The sequence below is a fragment of the Gambusia affinis genome, linkage group LG15 (assembly GCF_019740435.1).
Source record: "Gambusia affinis linkage group LG15, SWU_Gaff_1.0, whole genome shotgun sequence".
Classification (NCBI taxonomy): domain Eukaryota; kingdom Metazoa; phylum Chordata; class Actinopteri; order Cyprinodontiformes; family Poeciliidae; genus Gambusia; species Gambusia affinis.
In genome coordinates this window covers 503,139-522,743 of record NC_057882.1, presented here as the reverse complement: position 1 = coordinate 522,743, position 19,605 = coordinate 503,139, and the positions used below count along the sequence as shown (strand labels likewise).

At 38.5% G+C, this 19,605-nt stretch overlaps 1 protein-coding gene across 3 annotated transcripts in view; it reads left to right on the top strand.

Moving 5' to 3' along the window:
• amot (angiomotin) overlaps positions 1–19,605 on the top strand; it is a 45,299-nt gene continuing 25,694 nt past the window's right edge. Inside the window, exons 1-7 of one of the 3 annotated variants that reach the window (XM_044141549.1) lie at positions 1–571; positions 3,218–3,278; positions 9,510–10,524; positions 13,371–13,938; positions 15,955–16,099; positions 18,456–18,548; positions 18,979–19,124. In XM_044141549.1, the coding sequence (XP_043997484.1) occupies positions 491–571; positions 3,218–3,278; positions 9,510–10,524; positions 13,371–13,938; positions 15,955–16,099; positions 18,456–18,548; positions 18,979–19,124 (2,109 nt within the window). In that variant the 5' untranslated portion in view covers positions 1–490. Of the gene's footprint in view, positions 572–2,108; positions 2,187–3,217; positions 3,279–9,509; positions 10,525–13,370; positions 13,939–15,954; positions 16,100–18,455; positions 18,549–18,978; positions 19,125–19,605 lie in introns of those variants that run through there. The other 2 variants (XM_044141550.1, XM_044141551.1) reach the window with 2 other exon arrangements.

Below are 19,605 nucleotides of genomic sequence, written 5' to 3'. Positions count from 1 at the left end.
AGTTCAGAGTTATGCCATATAATGAGCAGATGGACTCTATAGACTATTATGTTCTTAGAAAAACGAAACAACTTCCGAAGCATGCCAGAGTGTGACAAATATTTAATAACCGTTTTTCTTGAAAACTGATTTAATTCAACATTCAAGTTTTACTTTTCTATTGGTGAAGTGTGTAATGTGATCGTTTGGAATATCATGTGTGTCCTAAAGTAATTAAGTTAATTTGAACATAAAACGCATGGGAAACAGGAAGATGAGATGAGGGATTTCCGAGGACAAATAAAGAGAGATTAAAAAAATATTTTAAAGACGTAGGAGGTCTTTGAGGAGGGGGAGGCTGGAAATTTCTCCTGTTGTGCAGGACAGACTGGGACGGCTTCCTGCCGCCTATTGCTCCACTTTTTTTCTACAACTTTACAAGTACAGTTTTCAGCGAGGACGAACTATTTGGTCACGAAGCAGTGAGTCTGTAAACTGGGACACAGGATTAATGCTGAGTCGAGGGGAGGAACTAGAAAAAAGATGTTCGTGTAGCTTCAAGGAAAGAAGACGGAAGCAGCTTTACAAAAAGGTAAATTCAAACTGTCCACAGACATAGTGCACTGCTTAAATAACGTGCTGCTTTCGTTGGTATGTCAACGCTTTTCTGAAAGCGTTAGGCTACTTACTTTGTAGGCATCAAAACAGACAGACAAGCAAACGAACATAAAAAAGAACTAGATAAAAACTTCCAGTTCCAGTCTAAAAACATGGTTGACTTCTCGCGAGTCATTTACTCATCTACCCCCCCCAACCCCCTCCACCTCTTACAAACACGCACGTACACGCACACACGCACACAGACGAAGCTGCTGCGATTGAACTGATGTATGCTTTGTCTAAAACTTTTAAGCCTGGAAAAGCTGAAGTGTTGATTCACTATTTTCTAAAAAGCCAAACTAAGCACCCCCGTCCCCACCCCACCCCACCCCACCCCACCCCATTTCCTTAGGCTCTAAGGTTTCCTGGAGGAAACTGCTTGTTTCTTGGTGTGAGCTCCACGCAGCTCCACGCAGCTCCACTCTGCGTCCTTTGGTAGTCATGTAGGTACATCGGAGGTGAAAGTTGTACCGAAGCTTTTTTAAAAAGTCAGATTACAATCTTTTGCTTGTTCTTTAAGTAAATACCTAACCAAAGTTTAAGCAAAGAAGATATTTGTTTCATTATAAAGGCAAACATAGTTGAGAACTAATCTAACCTTCAGTATCTCAATTCACAGAAACTTTTAAAATAAGGCATAAATGTATCAATATGACAATATTTTTTGTTAGCATATTTGTGGTGTGTTCCATTTTCCCTTGTATTTGTCCAGCTGGTCATTCTCTTCAACTTGCTTTGAAAAAGAGAACTGTCACACCCAATTTCTATTATTCTGTTATTCGCCTGCAAATCAGAGAACCTGTGGAATTAGTAATTGTTTGTGCAGCAATCAGGCTTACTACAATTAGTATAATAGGTTGATAACAAATTCCCTCCCAGCATTCTTTTCATTCTAAAGTCATTACTAAATGTGTAAATGTCTGTTACAAGTTTTGTGACAGATTTATAGAAATACTGTCAAAGTCAGTAGTAAATAGTTCTTTAATATATCATGTTTTGTTTGATCTGCAGGCATCTTGGATTTTGAGATTTTTTTCAGTGTTTAACATATTTTTTTCCAAAATGCAAACTGCTTATTTTTATGTGTACATATGGGCTGTTGACTGTCTTATTAAGTCTCTTGTGTGTTGGCAGATGGTTTTCACCCAGAGTTTTTCATAGAGTGGGAAGATTTTTATTTTTATTTTTTGTAAATCAACTCAACAAAATACTTTGTCTTAAACCATAATGTCTCATTATAATAAGGCCAGGAAAAAGCTATTTAGCAAGTTCTCATGTGCTAAGTTTCAAGCCTTGAAAGAGGACTTTCAGTGCTGCCAGAGGTGGATACAGAAGTATGGAGGTGTAGTCACAACTGAACAGTTGACAGACTCACCTGTCTACCACCCTGCCCCACCTGTTTTTGTGTGGGAATACTGTGTGAGCAGCACATGGAAAAACTATTGCCTCACTTGAGCTCAAAGCAGATAGTTCCCTGATTTTGGAGAGACCAAGTGAAATTTAGAGGATTCTTTCCTTTACACAGACCACTACTCCAACCAGCAAAGGTAGGATATTTTTATGTTTGATGAGTTTTACAGAAAGTAACAGAGATAAATAGGCTCTGATAAGATCTAGCAGCTGGCCCAAGTATATGTCTGTGAGTATATGGATGTATTTGGCTTCGTAGCCTATTTAGGCATTTTGTGGCATAAATACTTAACCTTCAGAAGACTGAAAGGGCACAAGGGAACCAAAGGCTGGTGCTAATTTGGTGGTTTACCTTTTTAGATTTAAGGTTATGATGTGAATTAAGTTTAGTGTTAGGCATAAATTGAACTACTAAAATGAATGTGAAGTTTGAACTACAGTTCAGTACTTTAATGTACTTTGAAATACAAACATGTTTGTATACTGTGTGTCTATGTTTTCTTGCTGGTGGTGATCAGAGGGCCCAGTGGCGCTGATTGTCTGGCAGCCTTGCTTCTGACAGTGTGCCTTAGAGCAGCTGTGACTACAATGTAGCCTAACACCAGCAGTGTACCTGTATGTGTGCATAAACGAGTGAGCCACTGACTGGAGTGTAAAGAACTTTGAAGTCTTCTGGACTAGATAAAGTACTATATTTGAATGGGTCATTTTGTTTATATTGCCTGCTTGTTACCATTCCTGGTATGTAATACATTTTGAAGTCTTACATGTTTATATGGAGCCTGGTTGTAACATTGTGGCTCCCCATTTTTGGAAATAGTGGCTAGGGTTACAGAAATGGTTTGGGATAAGCTAAGGATGACATTAGAAATGTACTGTTAGCAAATTTAATCTAACTGCTTAGGTTTCATCACAAATGGACTAACTAAATAAATAAATCAAAGTCCATACAAAGTCCTAATGTGGTTAGAAATACAAACTTGTGCTTTTATTATATATTCATAAAAATCAGTGCAGTGTGGTTTCCCTCAACCTCATGACCCCAGCAAGTGTCTGAAAGCTGAATGTTATGAAAAAGTCACCTGGTCACCAGACACTCCTCTTAAAGAAAATGATTGAAAATCCTATTCAAACAAGCATTTTTTCTTTTTGTCTCATTTACCTACAGATGTTTCGGAAAAAAGCATCTTCTTCCTTGAGAGTGACAAGGATAACGGGAAACTCAACATGTAATAATCTTTTCCTCTTTGTAAAATGGGTGTAAAGTGTTAGACATTCAGCTTTGTCAGTAGAAGCCATTATTATCATTGTCAATTCTTTCACTTTTCCTTAAGTGGATTCAGAACTCTGGTTGTTTTATCCAATACTTTTTCTGACCACTGAAAATGTTGTGAAATTTAAAATACATCTGGGTTGGTTTCTTCGACATTGTTGAATGTGGAATTAAAAATGCATGCTTCTGTCTTAAGGTGAATATAGATATATAATCAGCTTGGAAATGTTCAAATGGTGTATGTTGTAATTTTGCAAGTGTGAGCTGTTTGCTTTTTCATATTCTGAAAAGCCTTTGTCACTTTATCTTTTTTAAGAACATTTTTGATACTGGTGCCCTTTATTTGACAGTAATTTGACAGGTAACTGGCAGAATGATAGGAAGAGGAAAGACATGCGGCAAAAGAGCCGAGGATGGGAGTCAAACACGTAGAGATGTCTGCTCTGACCACTGTGCCATGTGACACCCCAACATCATCCTTACTCTTGACAGATCCAAAATACTTTTACCTCTAGTTCACACATGAACTTGATAAAAGCCTCAGCATTGTCCCATTCAAAAATATTGGAAAAATTTAGGTTCAGATAAAAAGGAGGACGTTGGGCATAAGATGACAGAATGCTGCAGAACTTGATGAGTTTAAGTTACTGTAAAGCCAATCCAGAATTACAGATTAGACTTTCCAGGCATTGGTTCTGTACTACAATATTATTATTGTTGATGTTATTTTCCCATTTAAATTCAAGAGCGGTCAATTTAAGCTAATCAAACTGATGGAGTAGGGTCTGAGAATATGAGGATAAAGACTATACATTAACAATGCTACTTAACCTTATTCTTTATATCAACCTTATATCAAGTTTTTGTTGTTGGGAAGGTGGGAGGATATGATTATGTTTTCTTGTAATTTTAGCCATTTTGGGTGGCTAATTGTTTTTTATAGGTGCATAATAAAAGCATTACTGGCACTTGTTAAAAAATAAGACCATGATTATTATATATATATTTAAATAATATGACTAATACAATTATGTGTGCTATTCTAACAGTTTTGGATATACAGGTTTTTCATTTCAATAACTAAAACTGGAGACATTTTTTTTACATTTTATGTGAAAAGTTGTAAGCACAATTGCTGGTATGGAATAAATTTAAGCCTCCCTCTCATCTACGTTTTTAAAGTAAAGAAATGCATAGTAAGAGCATTTTCCTCAGCCTTATGAAGAGGATTTACTTAGTTTAAACCTCAGACCAGTGCATGGGTAGGTATAAAGATATTAACAAAATAATTAAGCTAAAGCATCAAGCAATTAAGCTCTGCAACATGACAGTGAATCCACCACAAACAGTTTACATTTTTCTATCAGAAAACTGCCTCAGCTACTGCTTTTTAATTCAATTATTTGAACTGATGTTTGTGCTGTTAAAATACTAGTTTGTGGGAGTGGCTTCTATAAAAGCAATGACACCTTACTATCTCTTTTTGGGGCCTGCCCCATAGCAATGCATAAGGAGAGCAGTGACTGACTTGCGAAGCAAGTCAGTCACTGCCTCCATGCATTGCATGGCAGGCACCTATTGTTCTACACTCAATAGAACGTCTCTTTATATCTTTATTTATTTATTTTTCTTCCGCCACCGTTAATGCGGTTTGCGAGCCCACCCACAAAAGTGGTATCAAAACGTGCGGCTCGGTCCCGGGATGGGTGCTATTATTTTTATAAGGAATCGGACTTACGATGGCGACGTAAAAAGCGAAAAACGAGCAAAATTTCCAACTGCCGAAACGCAGAGCATAACTGACACCAACTGCCGCTTTTTTAGAGTGAGAATTTAAGCAGATTTTTGACCCCAAAGCGATTTTGAAATCGCCGTCACGCCCACAAATATCGCCCGATTGGTATCAAACTCGGTCATGACATTGATACGCATGCCTGCTCCGGTAAAATGTGTTCGATATTTCTCTAGCATTTACGGTTTTCTGTCAAGGTGCTTCAGAGCAAAATCATGGGACAGGGTAACTGACGCTCCCCCTGGTTCACTTCCATGTATTTCTGAAAAGTTTCTGCACAATTTTTTGTCTCATCACTGCAATTACTGTGAATGAGGTAAAAATATGAATTGCGGTACAATCGGAGAAGACAAATAGCCCTCTTATACGCTTCAAACGGTTTTTGAATATGTATTACGGTTCCTGAACGGCAAAGGTTTGTTCGGAGTGCTTTTTCCATATTAATTGGCTGGGTGTCTCACAAAGATAGAATTTTTTTCCCCCCTTTCTGTCTCACACACATATGACAGTAAGCAGCTGATCCATTACCATAGCAACGGAACACATGAGGCCAGAGCAGCTGATTCATGGGAGGACACTCTGGAATGAGCTGGCCTTTAGAACTACTTGTGTTTTGGGCATTTTATAACAGATTTTTACAAACCATTGTTACACACAGGATTAATGTGTCAATTTTAAATAAAGCTTAATGGAAATTTCCCAATAAAAGCCCCAATATCTCTGTCAGGTGAGCTTCCATTTAGAACTACTGGCTGTTTAGGTCAGTAAATAAGGAATTTAACCCAAACACTGTTAGGCATTGGATTAGTGTGAGCATTTAATGTGAAGCTTATGTTTATTTTTCAAAATAAAAGCCTTCATATTTCCCTCAGGTTAATGCATCGCCGTAAGGCGATGCAATAATATTAGAATGCTTTATATTCTTCTCTCAGGTTAGGGATCTGCCTTGCGCAGCAAGGCAGATCATTAAGATAAGACTTTTACCTTAAATAAACTATTAGCTATTTTACTTACTTATTAGTCATTTTAAATATACTGAATTGAGTAAGTCAATTACAGAAAACATTCAAATGATACCCCACATGCTATTGGCAACACTTGGGTAAAGATATGTTTGGCCTGCTTTGATCAGAAAAACTAACTGCTTCAAACTATTAGTATTCCATCTCTCCCTGTGTTTCACTCTCATGACAGTTGAGCTGCTCTTTAGAACTACAAAGACTGAAGGTTAGAACTACAACATGGTGGAACTGTCAGTTACTACAGAGGAGGACTGAGCTGGCCTTTAGAACTACTTGTGTTTTGAGCATTATAGAAACGATTTAACACATTCACTGTTACACATGGGATGAGTTTGACCATTTCTTATGATGCTTACTGAAAATTTCAAAATAAAAGCCTCAATATGCCCCTCTGAATAGTGCACTGCCGTAGGTGGTGCAATGATATCATTCTGCATTATCTGGTTCTCCCAGGTTAGGGAGCTGCCTTGCGTAGCAAGGCAGTTCATTAGCATTAGCCTTTTAGCTTAAAGAAGCTATTACCTATTTTTCTTACTTATCTGCCATGTTTAGTATTCTGAAGGAATTAAGTAAATTACAGAGAACATTCTAATAATATCCCACATGCTACTGAGAGCATTCACGCTAACATTAGCATTTTTGCTCATTTTAGCTTATACACTTACTTTATCATACTGAATGGTGCATGTCCAGTTTACTTAACATTCTTGTGATTCTATTGATTACATTGCAGCTTTCTTTAGCATTGATGCTAATTCTTAGCATCAGAACGCTGGGTCCAAACCGACGGGCACACTTTGGCAGGCCCCAGTTAAATTTCTTCAGGAATTTTCTAGTTTTGTTCTGCTGTGCCATCAAGTCTTTAGGGGATCTGAAAGAGGTCAAGGGTGAAACATATGGTGCTTTTGTTTCTTTGTCCACTTTCTTTTTTCTACACTTGATTTTTTTTTTCTTCAAAATCAGATTAAATAGGTCTTTCATGTTGATAAATTAGAATATTTTTTAAAGTTGGGTTATTCCAGTAAATATGTTCACATGACATGAATTTACTACGGAGAATAAGATATTACAAAAACTTTTTCTACAATAAGGGATTTTCACTTGTAGATCTAATGATGTGATAAAGAAATTAAAGTTCCTTTAATAGAGATCTTTAGCTTACTTGTGTTGTTTTCTCCTCTTCTTCCTGAAGATAAAAAGATTATCTGAGAGGTTTAGTTAAAGCCAGTTTGCTGGTTAATTCCCTTTGAAGCAGATATATGTACTTTAAAAAATGTGGACAGGTGCCAACTGCAGCTGGAAGAAAATAAAATCAGAATTTCCATAAAGATGTGAAATGCATCCCAATTTTCTAATAGATGGCTGCAATGACTACTAAGGAATTGAGTGGAAAGTTGAACCAACAGCAGCAAATAACATTTCTTTCCAAATCATCACTGACTGTGGAAACATCAGTCTAGAACTCAAACAATGTGGATTCTGTCGCTCTACACTTTTCCTCCAGGCTCTTGAGCCAAGATTTCCAATGAAGAGCAAATTTGACCTTGACCTAAAAGATAATCTGTGAAAAGATCAATCTTCTGCGCTACGATTACTGTCTGGAGAAAAGCGTTGCTCTCAATCAAAAACAACCAATCAGAGCAGGAGGAAGGTCTTTGCGCTGCCGCTCAACGTCACATACTCACTGCTAAATGTGCTAACGGCCAAGAAACAACTTACCGTTACAGGAAAACTTTACCTGCCATCATCAGACACCATACTAAGTAGCCCACCATTCACAACATAAGGAAAAGGTTTAGCAGTAGTAAAGATTGAAAGTTTCAACAAATATGTTAAAAAATATATGTTTATAAAAGTTCCAACTGTTTTGGCTGTCCTCACTTTTCTTTGCCCCTCATCCTGACTCTGGACATGTAGCTTCTTAAACAATGACCAACCTGCTATTTCAGTATAGGGTATGGAGTTTTGTCATGTGTGATTTACAACAGCATAGTAAACACAGCAATCATGGCAAAGTGGAACAACTATTATGAGTTCACAAGTTTGGAGAAAGAGGAAATGAAAATTGACAAAAAAAAAAGAATGGAAGGCCAGGAACTGAGCAGGGGGAGTTAATAATTCAGTATGTACTTCCTTGTGGCTTCAAACAATTGCTCCTCAAAATCTCCTCTCTTTGCAGATTGTTCTGGGCTCTTTGGTTATCATCTGTATTTTCCTTCTTTTCAATTTGCCATCAGTTTTCCTCCTAGAGCTGTAGCCTGCGTGGTTGGCTACAGTTCTGTGGACCTTAAATTTCTGAAAAGATATCAGAGGAGCATCAAGATGCTAGAATATATATGATTTGAATAAATATAGTCTTCACTTTTAACATGCCTACCTATCATTTTTTTTCTGATATCTTGGGGCGACTCTACAGCTCTCCTTCATTCCTCGTGGCCTGCGTTCAGTGAAGTACACATGTAACCAAAAAACACTGACAATTACATAGTCACTCCTTAGGCAGACTGTGTTTGGAGACACTTGCAATGTTATTTAGAGGACACGCCTTTGTTTATCATATTCATATGGTCAAATTATTACCGTAATTATTACCTTTTCAACAGATATCTATGTCCTGGCCTGTTTCACAAGATGACAAGTGTCTTCTCTGCGCCTAGGACAAAAAACAAAAAGACCAGACTATTGCTGAGTGTTCCAAAGTCCTTTTCTCAGATGCATTTATTTATTTCGTTTGTTTTATGTATTCATTTATTTACTTCATTTACAGTTTAATACCTTTAAATGTAAGAGTATCAAATGAAAGTAAAGGTTTTCAATAAAAGGAGTAAAGTTTTTTGCATTGCATTTTGAAGTCAGTGTCTCAGAGTTTGGAGGAGGAGTGGACAGGAACATGCTGTTGATGTCCAGTGTAAAGTTTCACTGTCGGTGATGATTTGGGGAGCCTTGTGATCTGCTGGTGCTGGTCCACTGTTCATTCTAAAGTCCACAGTCAGCGCAGACATCTAACAGGAAGTTTTAAGACACTTCATTCAGCTGACAAGCTTTATGAAGATGGTGATTTCATTTTCTAGCACAACTTGGTACCTTCTCCCAGTCAAAGGTATGAAGAGCTGGTTCAATGACCAGGTTAAGCAAGACAAAAATCATATCGCAAATGTTCAATTGATTTTTTTTGTGATATAAATGTATCCCTCTGTTTTCTGTTGGTGTTTCAGTTTTTTTAATGAGTTTACAGATATTTTATTGAGTAAATTACACTTTTGATAGTTTTCACATTTTAAAAGTAGCAGTATTTTTCAGTAGTTTTTTGAAACTCTTCTCCAGTTACCTTTCTTTTACACGTTTCCCTCTTTACTTTTCTCTTGGAATACAGACAGGGGCCGTAGTTTGTCCTTCCATGAGGTTCGTTGCCAACGTGAGATGGAGATGAGGGCCGGAACCGAAGAGCCATCAAATAGCAGTGTATCAGGTGGTGGCAGTACAGTCCTTCAGCGGCTTCTTCAGGAGCAGATGAATCGAAACTATGTGCTGCAACAACAGCAACAGTCTGGAGGAGGGGGGGTTGGAGTGGCAACAGGAGGAGGAGGTGGCTATTCAGTACATGGACAGGTAAGCCCCTCAGATGATCATTCTGTAAGCGCTCACATTGCAAGACAAGAGCCCCAGGGACAGGAGCTTCAAACGGACAGTGGCCTGGAGAAGGTTGGTGTCATCAGAGTTGGTGGGCATGGTGGGGGCAGTGGTGGTGGGGGATGTGTGGGCTCTTGTGGAGAAGCATCCAGTGGTGGGGGCAGTGGAGTTGGTGGCATCACCCAAGGACAGTGCCCTAACCTAGAGGATCTCCCTACATATGAGGAAGCCAAAGTACAGTCACAGTACTTCCGTGGCCATGGCTCTCCTCCTCAGGCTCAGCAGCCACAGAACAGCCAAGCCCCGCAGCCTTCACTGCCTGCCTCGTTAGGTGCTGCTTTCTACGTTACTGGCCTGACCAGCACCAAAGTTCGCACTGAGGGTCGCCCAACACTACAGCGTGTCAGTGGTACCGGGAAGGTCCACCAAGATGATGGACTAAAAGATCTAAAGCAAGGACACGTCAGGTCTCTCAGTGAACGACTTATGCAACTTTCTTTAGCCACCAGTGGTGTGAAAGCCCATGCTCCTGTAAGCAGCACCCCCCTTTCCCCACAACTACCCCCATCATGCCAGCCTGGAGACTACTACAAGGCACAGCATCGAGGCCCACCACCAGACTATCCTTTTAAAGGAATATGTTCTGGCAGTCATCCAGAATCTGGAGGCCAATTTTATCAGGAGCCAAGAGTAAGGGATCACTCCAGGGAGGTTCCAACTGTTCGATATCAGCCCCCTCCTGAATACGGCTCTTTCAGGTAATGAACAGTGATCACACACACACACACACACACACACACACACACACACACACACATATACATGGCACACAAAAGATGCCTTTCCGCTGAAGAAATCCGAGCCACATCAGTCAAAAAACACTAAAACCCAGAAAACAATCCTGGTAGGGAGGTAGGATATTTTGGGTGAGCACTGAAATAAAAGAGGAGCTTTATAGTGAAAGAGTACAAATAATTTTTCACTAGTTGAAAATCCCCAACATTTTGTTGCAGGCATTTCCCAGTTTACAGTGTGTATAGCATATTTTTACATTGACAAAATCTGTCAACCCTGCTGAAAATATTGAATTACAGAAAACTCAAGCTTCACAGAGAGTAATGCTCTGATCAGTTACAACTTGTTTTTGTATTTATAGAGGTTAAAAAGATCACAATTCTCAGGACTTTTCAGGACCATTTACTGATTTTAAGTTTACAGTCTCATTCATGTAACAACTGCCACTGTGTGCATCCTCCCAGTTCACAAATTATTGCTACACAGTTGACAAGAAAGAATAAAATGTGGTTCCAGTGAAAGCCATAGCTGGATTCCACTAGGATTTGATCTGAGAAAAGTCAGTTAAACATGGTTTCTCAATAGTGTCAGAAATGACAAGGACAGATCCTGTTGGGCTGGTTTCACAGCAGTCATTGCCATCTACCTTGAAGCAGAGCCTAACAGTAATGAATTCCAAAGTATTTTATTCATCTGGCAGGACAAGTTGAGACATGAAATGTATCTGTCTTGTGAGAGTTAAAGGCAATGCACAAAGTCCCTTAATGCCATATTTTTTATATACATTTTTGTTGATGGTTTTGGAGTCTAAGTATTTGACAAATTAATTATTTGCCAAGTAATAAATGTTATTAATGATCCAGAATGATGCTAATGATTACAGATGCAGATGAGCTATTGTTTATTTATATTGTTGTCAGGTCAGCCTCCTGGTGTGATTGAGGAGATAAAACAGCTGAGTTGTAAGTCTGATTGTTTGAATTGGTGGAGTGAAACAGTATTTCTACCGCAAAATAATATCTATATTTGGAATTTGAATGAAGTAAACCCAGGGAATATTTCTATTGTTTCTCTAAGTGAAGTTACACTCTTTTTGATAGCAGAAACCTCTCTGTGAGTGCATTTTGTTTTTAGTGTGTCAATAACCTGCTTCTCAGAAACTGCTCTGACATTCCTTTTTTTTAGGTAATTATGATGTAAGAGTAGCCATGGCAGATGGAGTATATCATGTTTTATATATAAACTAAAACATTTTTCTCTTACCACTATTTGTGAACAGTGTTGTGAAATGCATCCTCACTTCCCTTTGGAGATTTCTTCTGCTTTGCTTTTTTGTACACAAATTGTACAGAAGATCTGGACCCTTGCATAAAGAGAAATAATTGCTCGCTGAAGGCATGGACTCCATTGAAGTTTTAAATGCTACTCAATCTCTAACCTTTACTTGTGATGTATGTATTGCGTCAGTTCGACGATATGAAGCTCACCGGAAATGATCTGTTCTGTTAACAATAATCCTCCACCCACTGTGAAGAGAAATGCCAAACTGAACAAGGCAGCTGTTAATGCCGGACGTCTGGACATCACGAACCAAACGGCTTCGTTCACTTCTTCTGTTGCCATTGCTAAAACCATAGGCAGACTACAATTCTAAAACAGTGCAGAAAATCAACGGCATCGTTCACAACTTCTCCTTTTTTTTTCATTACTGATTGACCTGGTTCAAATTCTGCCTGAGAAATTCACTCCAATGGGAGAAAACCCAGACAGAGCACTGAAGGGAATTTGGAATCAAACAGAATTGTGTGGGAAGGCAATAGCCAGCCTAGATAAGGCCACCAAGACACATTGAATTCGCTGTAGTTGTCATGCCTTATTGATCTGTTTAATATTTGCATCTAATGCAAAATGCGTCTCCATAACACGTATATTCTCATATGCTACATAAGTTCTCTGCTCTGAATTCATGTAGCACACACTATGCAATGCTATCCCCATTTTTTTCCTTTCTCCTTTTTTACTGTTTCCTTCCTGTGTAGACTATTTTCTGCTTCCATAGAACAAATCCTGCAGCCTTGCATTTTGCAAATGTGTGTTTTTGCACCTGCAGAGAACTTCACACCTCCCAAAAAGTTATAGTCAAGAGACCTGGTTTCAAGAGACTGTAAGTGTAAGAGACTGTTATCTCTGGTGATGTTTAAATGAGCAGCAAAAATGTTACGGTTTCACTGACAACCAGTTCCTTGTAAGTGAGCCGATAATTAGTCCACTTTTATACATCTTTACTGTATGTAACTTTTATTTCAAAAAATGTTTTTTATATATGAAATGTCATTGTGTTACAAATCAAGCTCCTCTACCTCCTCCTTGAGTTACTATCGCAAACTACAGAAATGCAGGAAGAAGATCTTCAATCAAGCGTCATCAATCAACCTCCTGTATGCGCTGCTCAATGTACTAATAGCAGAGAAACCATTTACCTTTACAGGAAAACCTTTTCTCTGCTGTTGTTGGTGGTCAGGCTAAGTAGTCTGAGCATTCACAACAGGCTCTACTGCCAGGAAGAAGCTGTAGCATAGCAGAGAGCAAGGAGAAGTGTGTGAGCAGACTGTACTTGAGAGTGATTGATAGTGCAAGCACCCTCCTAGCTCTGACTGGTTGTTTCTGACCTTAAAGTTAACTTTTTTTGTCATGACTATGTATTTGTAAACTTGAAATGGTCTTATTGACCACATACAAATATTCTTTTGTATTCTGTTCAAAACCAAAGGCAGGCAGCATTAAGACCTCAAAACTGATCTCTCCTCAGATCCACTAAGGAGGTCTCAGTTCACTACCAGAGGCCCCTGAACCAGCACAGTCCCAGCTCCTCTGTGACCTCTGTTGGATCTTTGTCTCGTGCACAATCCTCTACTCTGAGCAGCATGCTCTCTGCCGCCTCTCACTCCTCTCATCCATCAATTCCTCACCAGCCACCTCCAAGCCAAGGAGAGCCCTACCCAATTATGGGACCCCGTGTTCCACATGGTCCAGGCTCCCATCAAGTGGCAGAGCCTTTCCCCCCAGGACCTGTTCATCACACAATGCAGAGGGGCCATGCTTTTCTTTCTGATTCTTATGGCTCCACTCCAAGGTTGCATCATCATCAGCAACACAATCAATGTCAACAACAGCAGCAACTCCAGGGTCCTTCCCATCCGCAGTTGTCTATGCAGGCAGGACATGTTCCCCAGCAGCAGTCCTTCATACAGCTACAGGGAGAGCCTTTTGCAATGATGGCCCGCGCCCAGCAGATGGTGGATGTGACGACTGAGGAGAACAGAATTCTAAGACAGGAGATGGAGGCTTGTCGTGAGAAGGTCACCAGGTTACACAAGGTAAGATTTTCATCAGAAGGTCTAACACATCTGATTTTAGTCATTGGTTTTTACTTCCTCTGCTGCACTGTGTTATTTTTTTCACCTCTAAACTAAATTTATCAACAGTGCTGCAGATACGTATAGGTTCTTTAAAAAGAACCTATGAGCAACAGTTAATGGTATCAAAATAAACTGCAGTATTTCTGAACTTATCTGAAGGCACTTTCAATTGAAAGAGGCAGAATGTAGCTCCCTCTGTTGCACTGTCCAACATACAGTAATAGTATGAAAGTACAAAAAGATTGGTTTGTTATTCTAGTACTAACCCAGATTTTTAGTAATGCTTAATGTCTTGAAGCTTTTATTTGAAAAAAACTAGATGAAAGTAAAACCCTGAGCTTAAAACATGCATTCAAAACATTTGAACTGATTTACTGATCTAAACTCAACCCCAGACAAAGCGATAAGACACAAAAATACACACAAATGCAACATTACACAGATCGGTCAGTAACTAATGTCTGCTGAGGTGCATGCTGACCTGACAAAGGCTAGAACGATGGATTAGAACCCACATCTTTGCAAAGTATCTAACTATATATGTACAGTGCCTTGTCAAAGTATTCAGCCCCCTTGAACTCTTCAACTTTTTGCCGCTTTTCAGGCTTCAATCATAAAGACGTAAAATTTGTATTATTTTGGGAAGAATCATCAACAAGTGGGACACAATCGTGAGGTGGAATGAAATTTATTGGATGTTTTAAACTTTAACAAATAAAACACTGCAAAGTGGGGTGTACAATATTATTCAGCCTCCTCACATTAATACTTTGTAGATTACAGCTGTAAGTTGCTTGGGGTTTGTCTCTATCAGTTTTGCACATTGAGAGACTGACATTTTTGCCCATTCTTCCTTTCAAAACAGCTGGAGCTCAGTGAGGTTGGATGGAGAGTTTATGAACAGCAGTTTTCAGCTCTTTCAACAGATTCTCGATTGGATTCAGGTCTGAACTTTGACTTGGCCATTCTAACACCTGGATATGTTTATTTATTAACCATTCCATTATAGATTTTTCTTTATGTTTGGGATCTTTGTCTTGTTGGAAGATAAATCTCCGTCCCAGTCTCAGGTCTTTTGCAGCCTCAAACAAGTTTTCTTCCAGAATGGTCCTGTATTCGGGTCCATCTATCTTCCCATCAAATTTATCAAGTCTTCCCTGTCCCTGCTGAAGAAAAGCAGGCCCAAACCATGATGCTGCCCCCACCATGTTTGACAGTGGGGATGGTGTGATCAGGGTGATGAGCTGTTGATTTTACGCCAAACGTATCGTTTTGCATTGTGGCCAAAAAGTTGGACTTTGGTTTCGTCTGAACAGAGCAACTTCTTCCATGTTTGGTATGTCCACCTTTAAAGTTGTTTAACGTTTGTGGCAAACCTTTTATGGATATCTTTGAGAAATGTCTTTCTTCTTGCCACTCTTCCATAAAGGTCAGATTTGTGCAGTGTACCACCGATTGTTGTCCCATGGACAGACTCTCCCACCTCAGCTGTAGATCTCTGCAGTTCATCCAGAGTGATCATGGGCCTCTTGGCTGCATCTCTGATCAGTCTTCTCTTTATTCCAGATGAAGTGTAGAAACTCCCATTTTCTAAGTGTAGAAAATGGGAGTTTCTCTAATGTGGTGAAGACAAGTTATGTACATCCCTTCTCCAACACACTTGAATTAAATGAAGCACTCGTTACCAGGCCTCTGCAGAGCTTAATGACTGCTGGTGAATGTAATGTAGGTATTATTAATTTAGATCTAAAAGTTGCAGGATGGTAGCTCTTGAGGACTGGACTTGGACACCGCTAGTGCAACCTATCTTTTATCAGTACATCATACTATTGAGTTGCAAAAGTAGCTCAGAGGTGGTAAGGGGACTATATTAAAAAATAACTTGTGTCTGGCCATGAACAGCTCTAATAATTGGTACCAAATGGGTATACATCAATGAATCAGTCACTGAATGTATGCTTTGTTTTTGGGTAGTTGGAAACAGAGATACAGCTAGTGTCAGAGGCCTATGAAAACCTTGCCAAGTCTTCCTCTAAGAGAGAAGCATTGGAGAAAACTATGAGGAGCAAGTTGGAGCTACAGGTGCGCCGACTGCATGACTTCAACAGAGACCTGCGAGGTGAGAGCTGAGAAAAGGATTAATTATTTGCTATGTTGTAAAAATGCTTTTGCAAGCTACTCAGTAGTTCATTGTGAATTTTAAAGGATAATATCATAATTCAGTCAAAAATAATGTAGATCTAATTATCAGACAATATTAAGCAGAAATGGAGACAGGTAAATATCCACATAAAGAACATTTATTGAACAAAACATGGATATATTACACGTGAGCTTATTGTTCATTTGTTAGCTTTGGAATTTCTTGAGTAAACTGAAATTTTCTAATAATCTATTATACCCCCCCACTCCATCATCCTTTTTTTCACTCATCATCCATGAGATCTAAAGTGTGGGTTTAGATCTCATGGATGATGAGATCTAAACCCATCATCTTGGTGTCATCTTGCAACACCACAAAATAACTCAATAAATAACCAGGAAATAGTCTAACATTACCTTGAAGTTACTCAGCCGTTGTCCTCAGGATACCCACTGGCCACTTAGTGAGAGATTCACGTTGGTGGTATGTAGTTAGACCCACTTCTTTTCTTTTTTTATAACTGCCTTAATTCTTCATGTTTAAACAAAGTATTGGAAATATTCCTGAGGTTTTGGTCCATAATAACCTTACATCATTATCAATGATGAAAGGTCATTATGTCAGGTGCACATCCATAATTAAAATTTCCTGTTACATCACTTCCCAGAAGTGCTGTGTTGGATTGAGACCTGATAATTGTGGAGGACATTGGAGTACAGGTATCCTGCTGTTGTTCCCTGGTAAAGCAGGTAGACTGTATTTAATCATTACTCACCAGATACTACGAGTTCCAAATTGTATCAAGCAAATATCTCTCACACCATCAATCCATGAACAACTTAAACAGTTGTTGCAAGGTAGCATCAATCCATGCTTCCATGTTTTCTACAACAAATTTTGAGCCTAGCATTTAAATGTTTCAGCTGAAATTGAGATTTGTCAGAGAGGGTAACTGTTTTCTGTTCTTTTGTTATTCAGCTTTCAGGAACTGAATTAGGTGTTCTGCATAGTTATAAGTTCATTGTATATTTTCTGTTCTTTGAATAATTCATTGTAAACCTGAGAAGAGGTTGTGTATAAAAATTCCGAAAGATCACAAGTTTCTAAAATAACTGGTGGTAAGTTATGTACAAGCTGCTAATGGTGGAGAAATAACTTACTCTTCCAGGAAAATCATTCATATGCCGTCATCGCTGGCGATGCCTAAGCATTCCTGGCAGACTCTGTTATCAGAAAAAAGTTGTAGTATAACAGAGAGCAACAATGAGAATAAGCACAACAAACACAAGATGATTGACAGCACTAAGAAACTCCTCCTGGCTCTGATTGGTTGTTAGCACTGGGAGAAAGCAGAGGAGTTAGAGTTTTTCATAGATTATCTGAGTCATACCATAGTGTCACAACAGGGACAGTTTCAACACATATGTGAAAAACTGTTTTTTGTAAAAGTTACATATTGTAGCTTTAAGGTTCAAATGCAAAAAAAGAGAAAAAGAGTGACGAGTAAATGATTTACTTCAACATTTTTATGTTGAAATAAATCTTAAATAGTTTTCTTTTGCAATTTAGGGTTGCATTTCCTCTTCGGCTCCCATCCAGGAACCCTTACCACAGTTGGATGAACTTTATACATTTTAAAAATATTGCAAATTATTGTCAGAGGAACATGAAGCAACTTTGAGATGAACTTGTAGCCTTTACTTTGAACATGGATATCTATCATTACGTTTCTGAACTCCTCAATCAGCTCTTGCATTTGCTTTCTCTGCTCTGTATTGATGCGGTAACCCAGTTTGTTTACTTTAGATACGGTAGTCTGAATGACATATTATGACATTATGCTCCTATCATAATATGATTTTATATTTAGCTTAAAGCGTAGCTATAATGCAAAGTGTGAGTCATCTCTTTATGGGTACCAAGAAATCTAATTATATTATTTTAACATATCAATAAAATAAACAAAAATAAGTTTATTTTGTAACTTTATTTTCTGTGTGTCATTCCAAAGGCATGTGGGTATACATTTAAAATAATATATATATATATATATATATATATATATATATATATATTTAAGACATAAAGCATTGTTGTAATTCGTTGTTAGGGTAATCTAGGCGTCTTCAGACTGAAATATAACCACAGTTTTTATCTCTCATAAAGGTTAACAAAAAATTATCTTATCCAGGCCATTGGATGATTTTTCCCACTATTTAGTAAGACTTGTGACAACTTAGCAAAGTGTTAAACATGACAGATTTTTAAATTATTATTAAATTATCATTTATTTATGGATGTCATGATTCATTTGTCTTATGTTATTTTAAAGAGCGCATGGAGACTGCTAATAAACAGCTCGCCTCTAAAGAGTGTGATAGCTCTGAAGACAATCGGAAAACCATCTCCCAGCTGGTTGCTCAGAGTGAGTGACACACACACACACACACCCACACACACGTGACTCTGCAATCCAATTGTGTATTAGCTTAGAACATTTTTGAAACAATTCTGAAATGAGATTTTGTGTACTAAAATTTGAAGGCCATACCATGACCACTCCAACTTGTAAGTACAGGTAAATGCATTTTTAATTTTAGAAGTGCCTTCCAGTATTCCTTTTACTAGAGAAAGTTCTTTAGGGGTGTTGTAACTGAATCAGCTTTTATTGATCATTAGATTTGTTGGAACTAAATTAAGCTGACTACAGGCAAGAGCCATGAAGCCAATGAATCAGCAGAAAATCTGTTTTTAGGCAGGATTCAGTATACATGCTTCAAAATGCACAAAATGAACATTGTATGCTTAATACATACAATGACCATAAATGTTTTTATTTTCTATTATCTATTAAGATAAAGAAATTCTGCGGGAAAAGGAAAAGCTGGAGATGGAGCTGAATGCACTGCGCTCAACTGCAGATGACCAAAGGAGACACATTGAGATCAGAGACCAAGCCCTGAACAATGCCCAGGCAAAAGTGGTGAAACTGGAGGAGGAGGTGAGAAAAATATAGATGAACTTTGTATCCTGATATATTACTAAATTCTCTCAACAGATAAAGAAGAGGATGCATTCTATTAATTGGACCAGATAACTACAAATGTAGATCTTTGAGATTTACTTCACCCATGTATAGAAAATGCAAGTGTTCTATTACAATGTCAAACTAGAACTGCAAGCAGTTATAATGGGTTCTTCACCCAACCCAGCAGGTCCTCCCCATGCACCGCCCCACCCACTTAGACATCACTTGACATGCGTTTTAATATGTGTTCCATACCCAGAATCGAACCTGCAGCCTCAGAGTCCATCACATTACTCAGCGAGCTATTTCACTGTGCTTACTCATGTTGGCTGAGAAAACAAATTCAAAGTGAATTTATTGATCCCACAATATGCCCTCATGTGCATAGTCAAACAGAAAGAGGGAATTCGCTGGCATTTGATTTAGCAATGAGGGGACAGGACTGCATTATTTT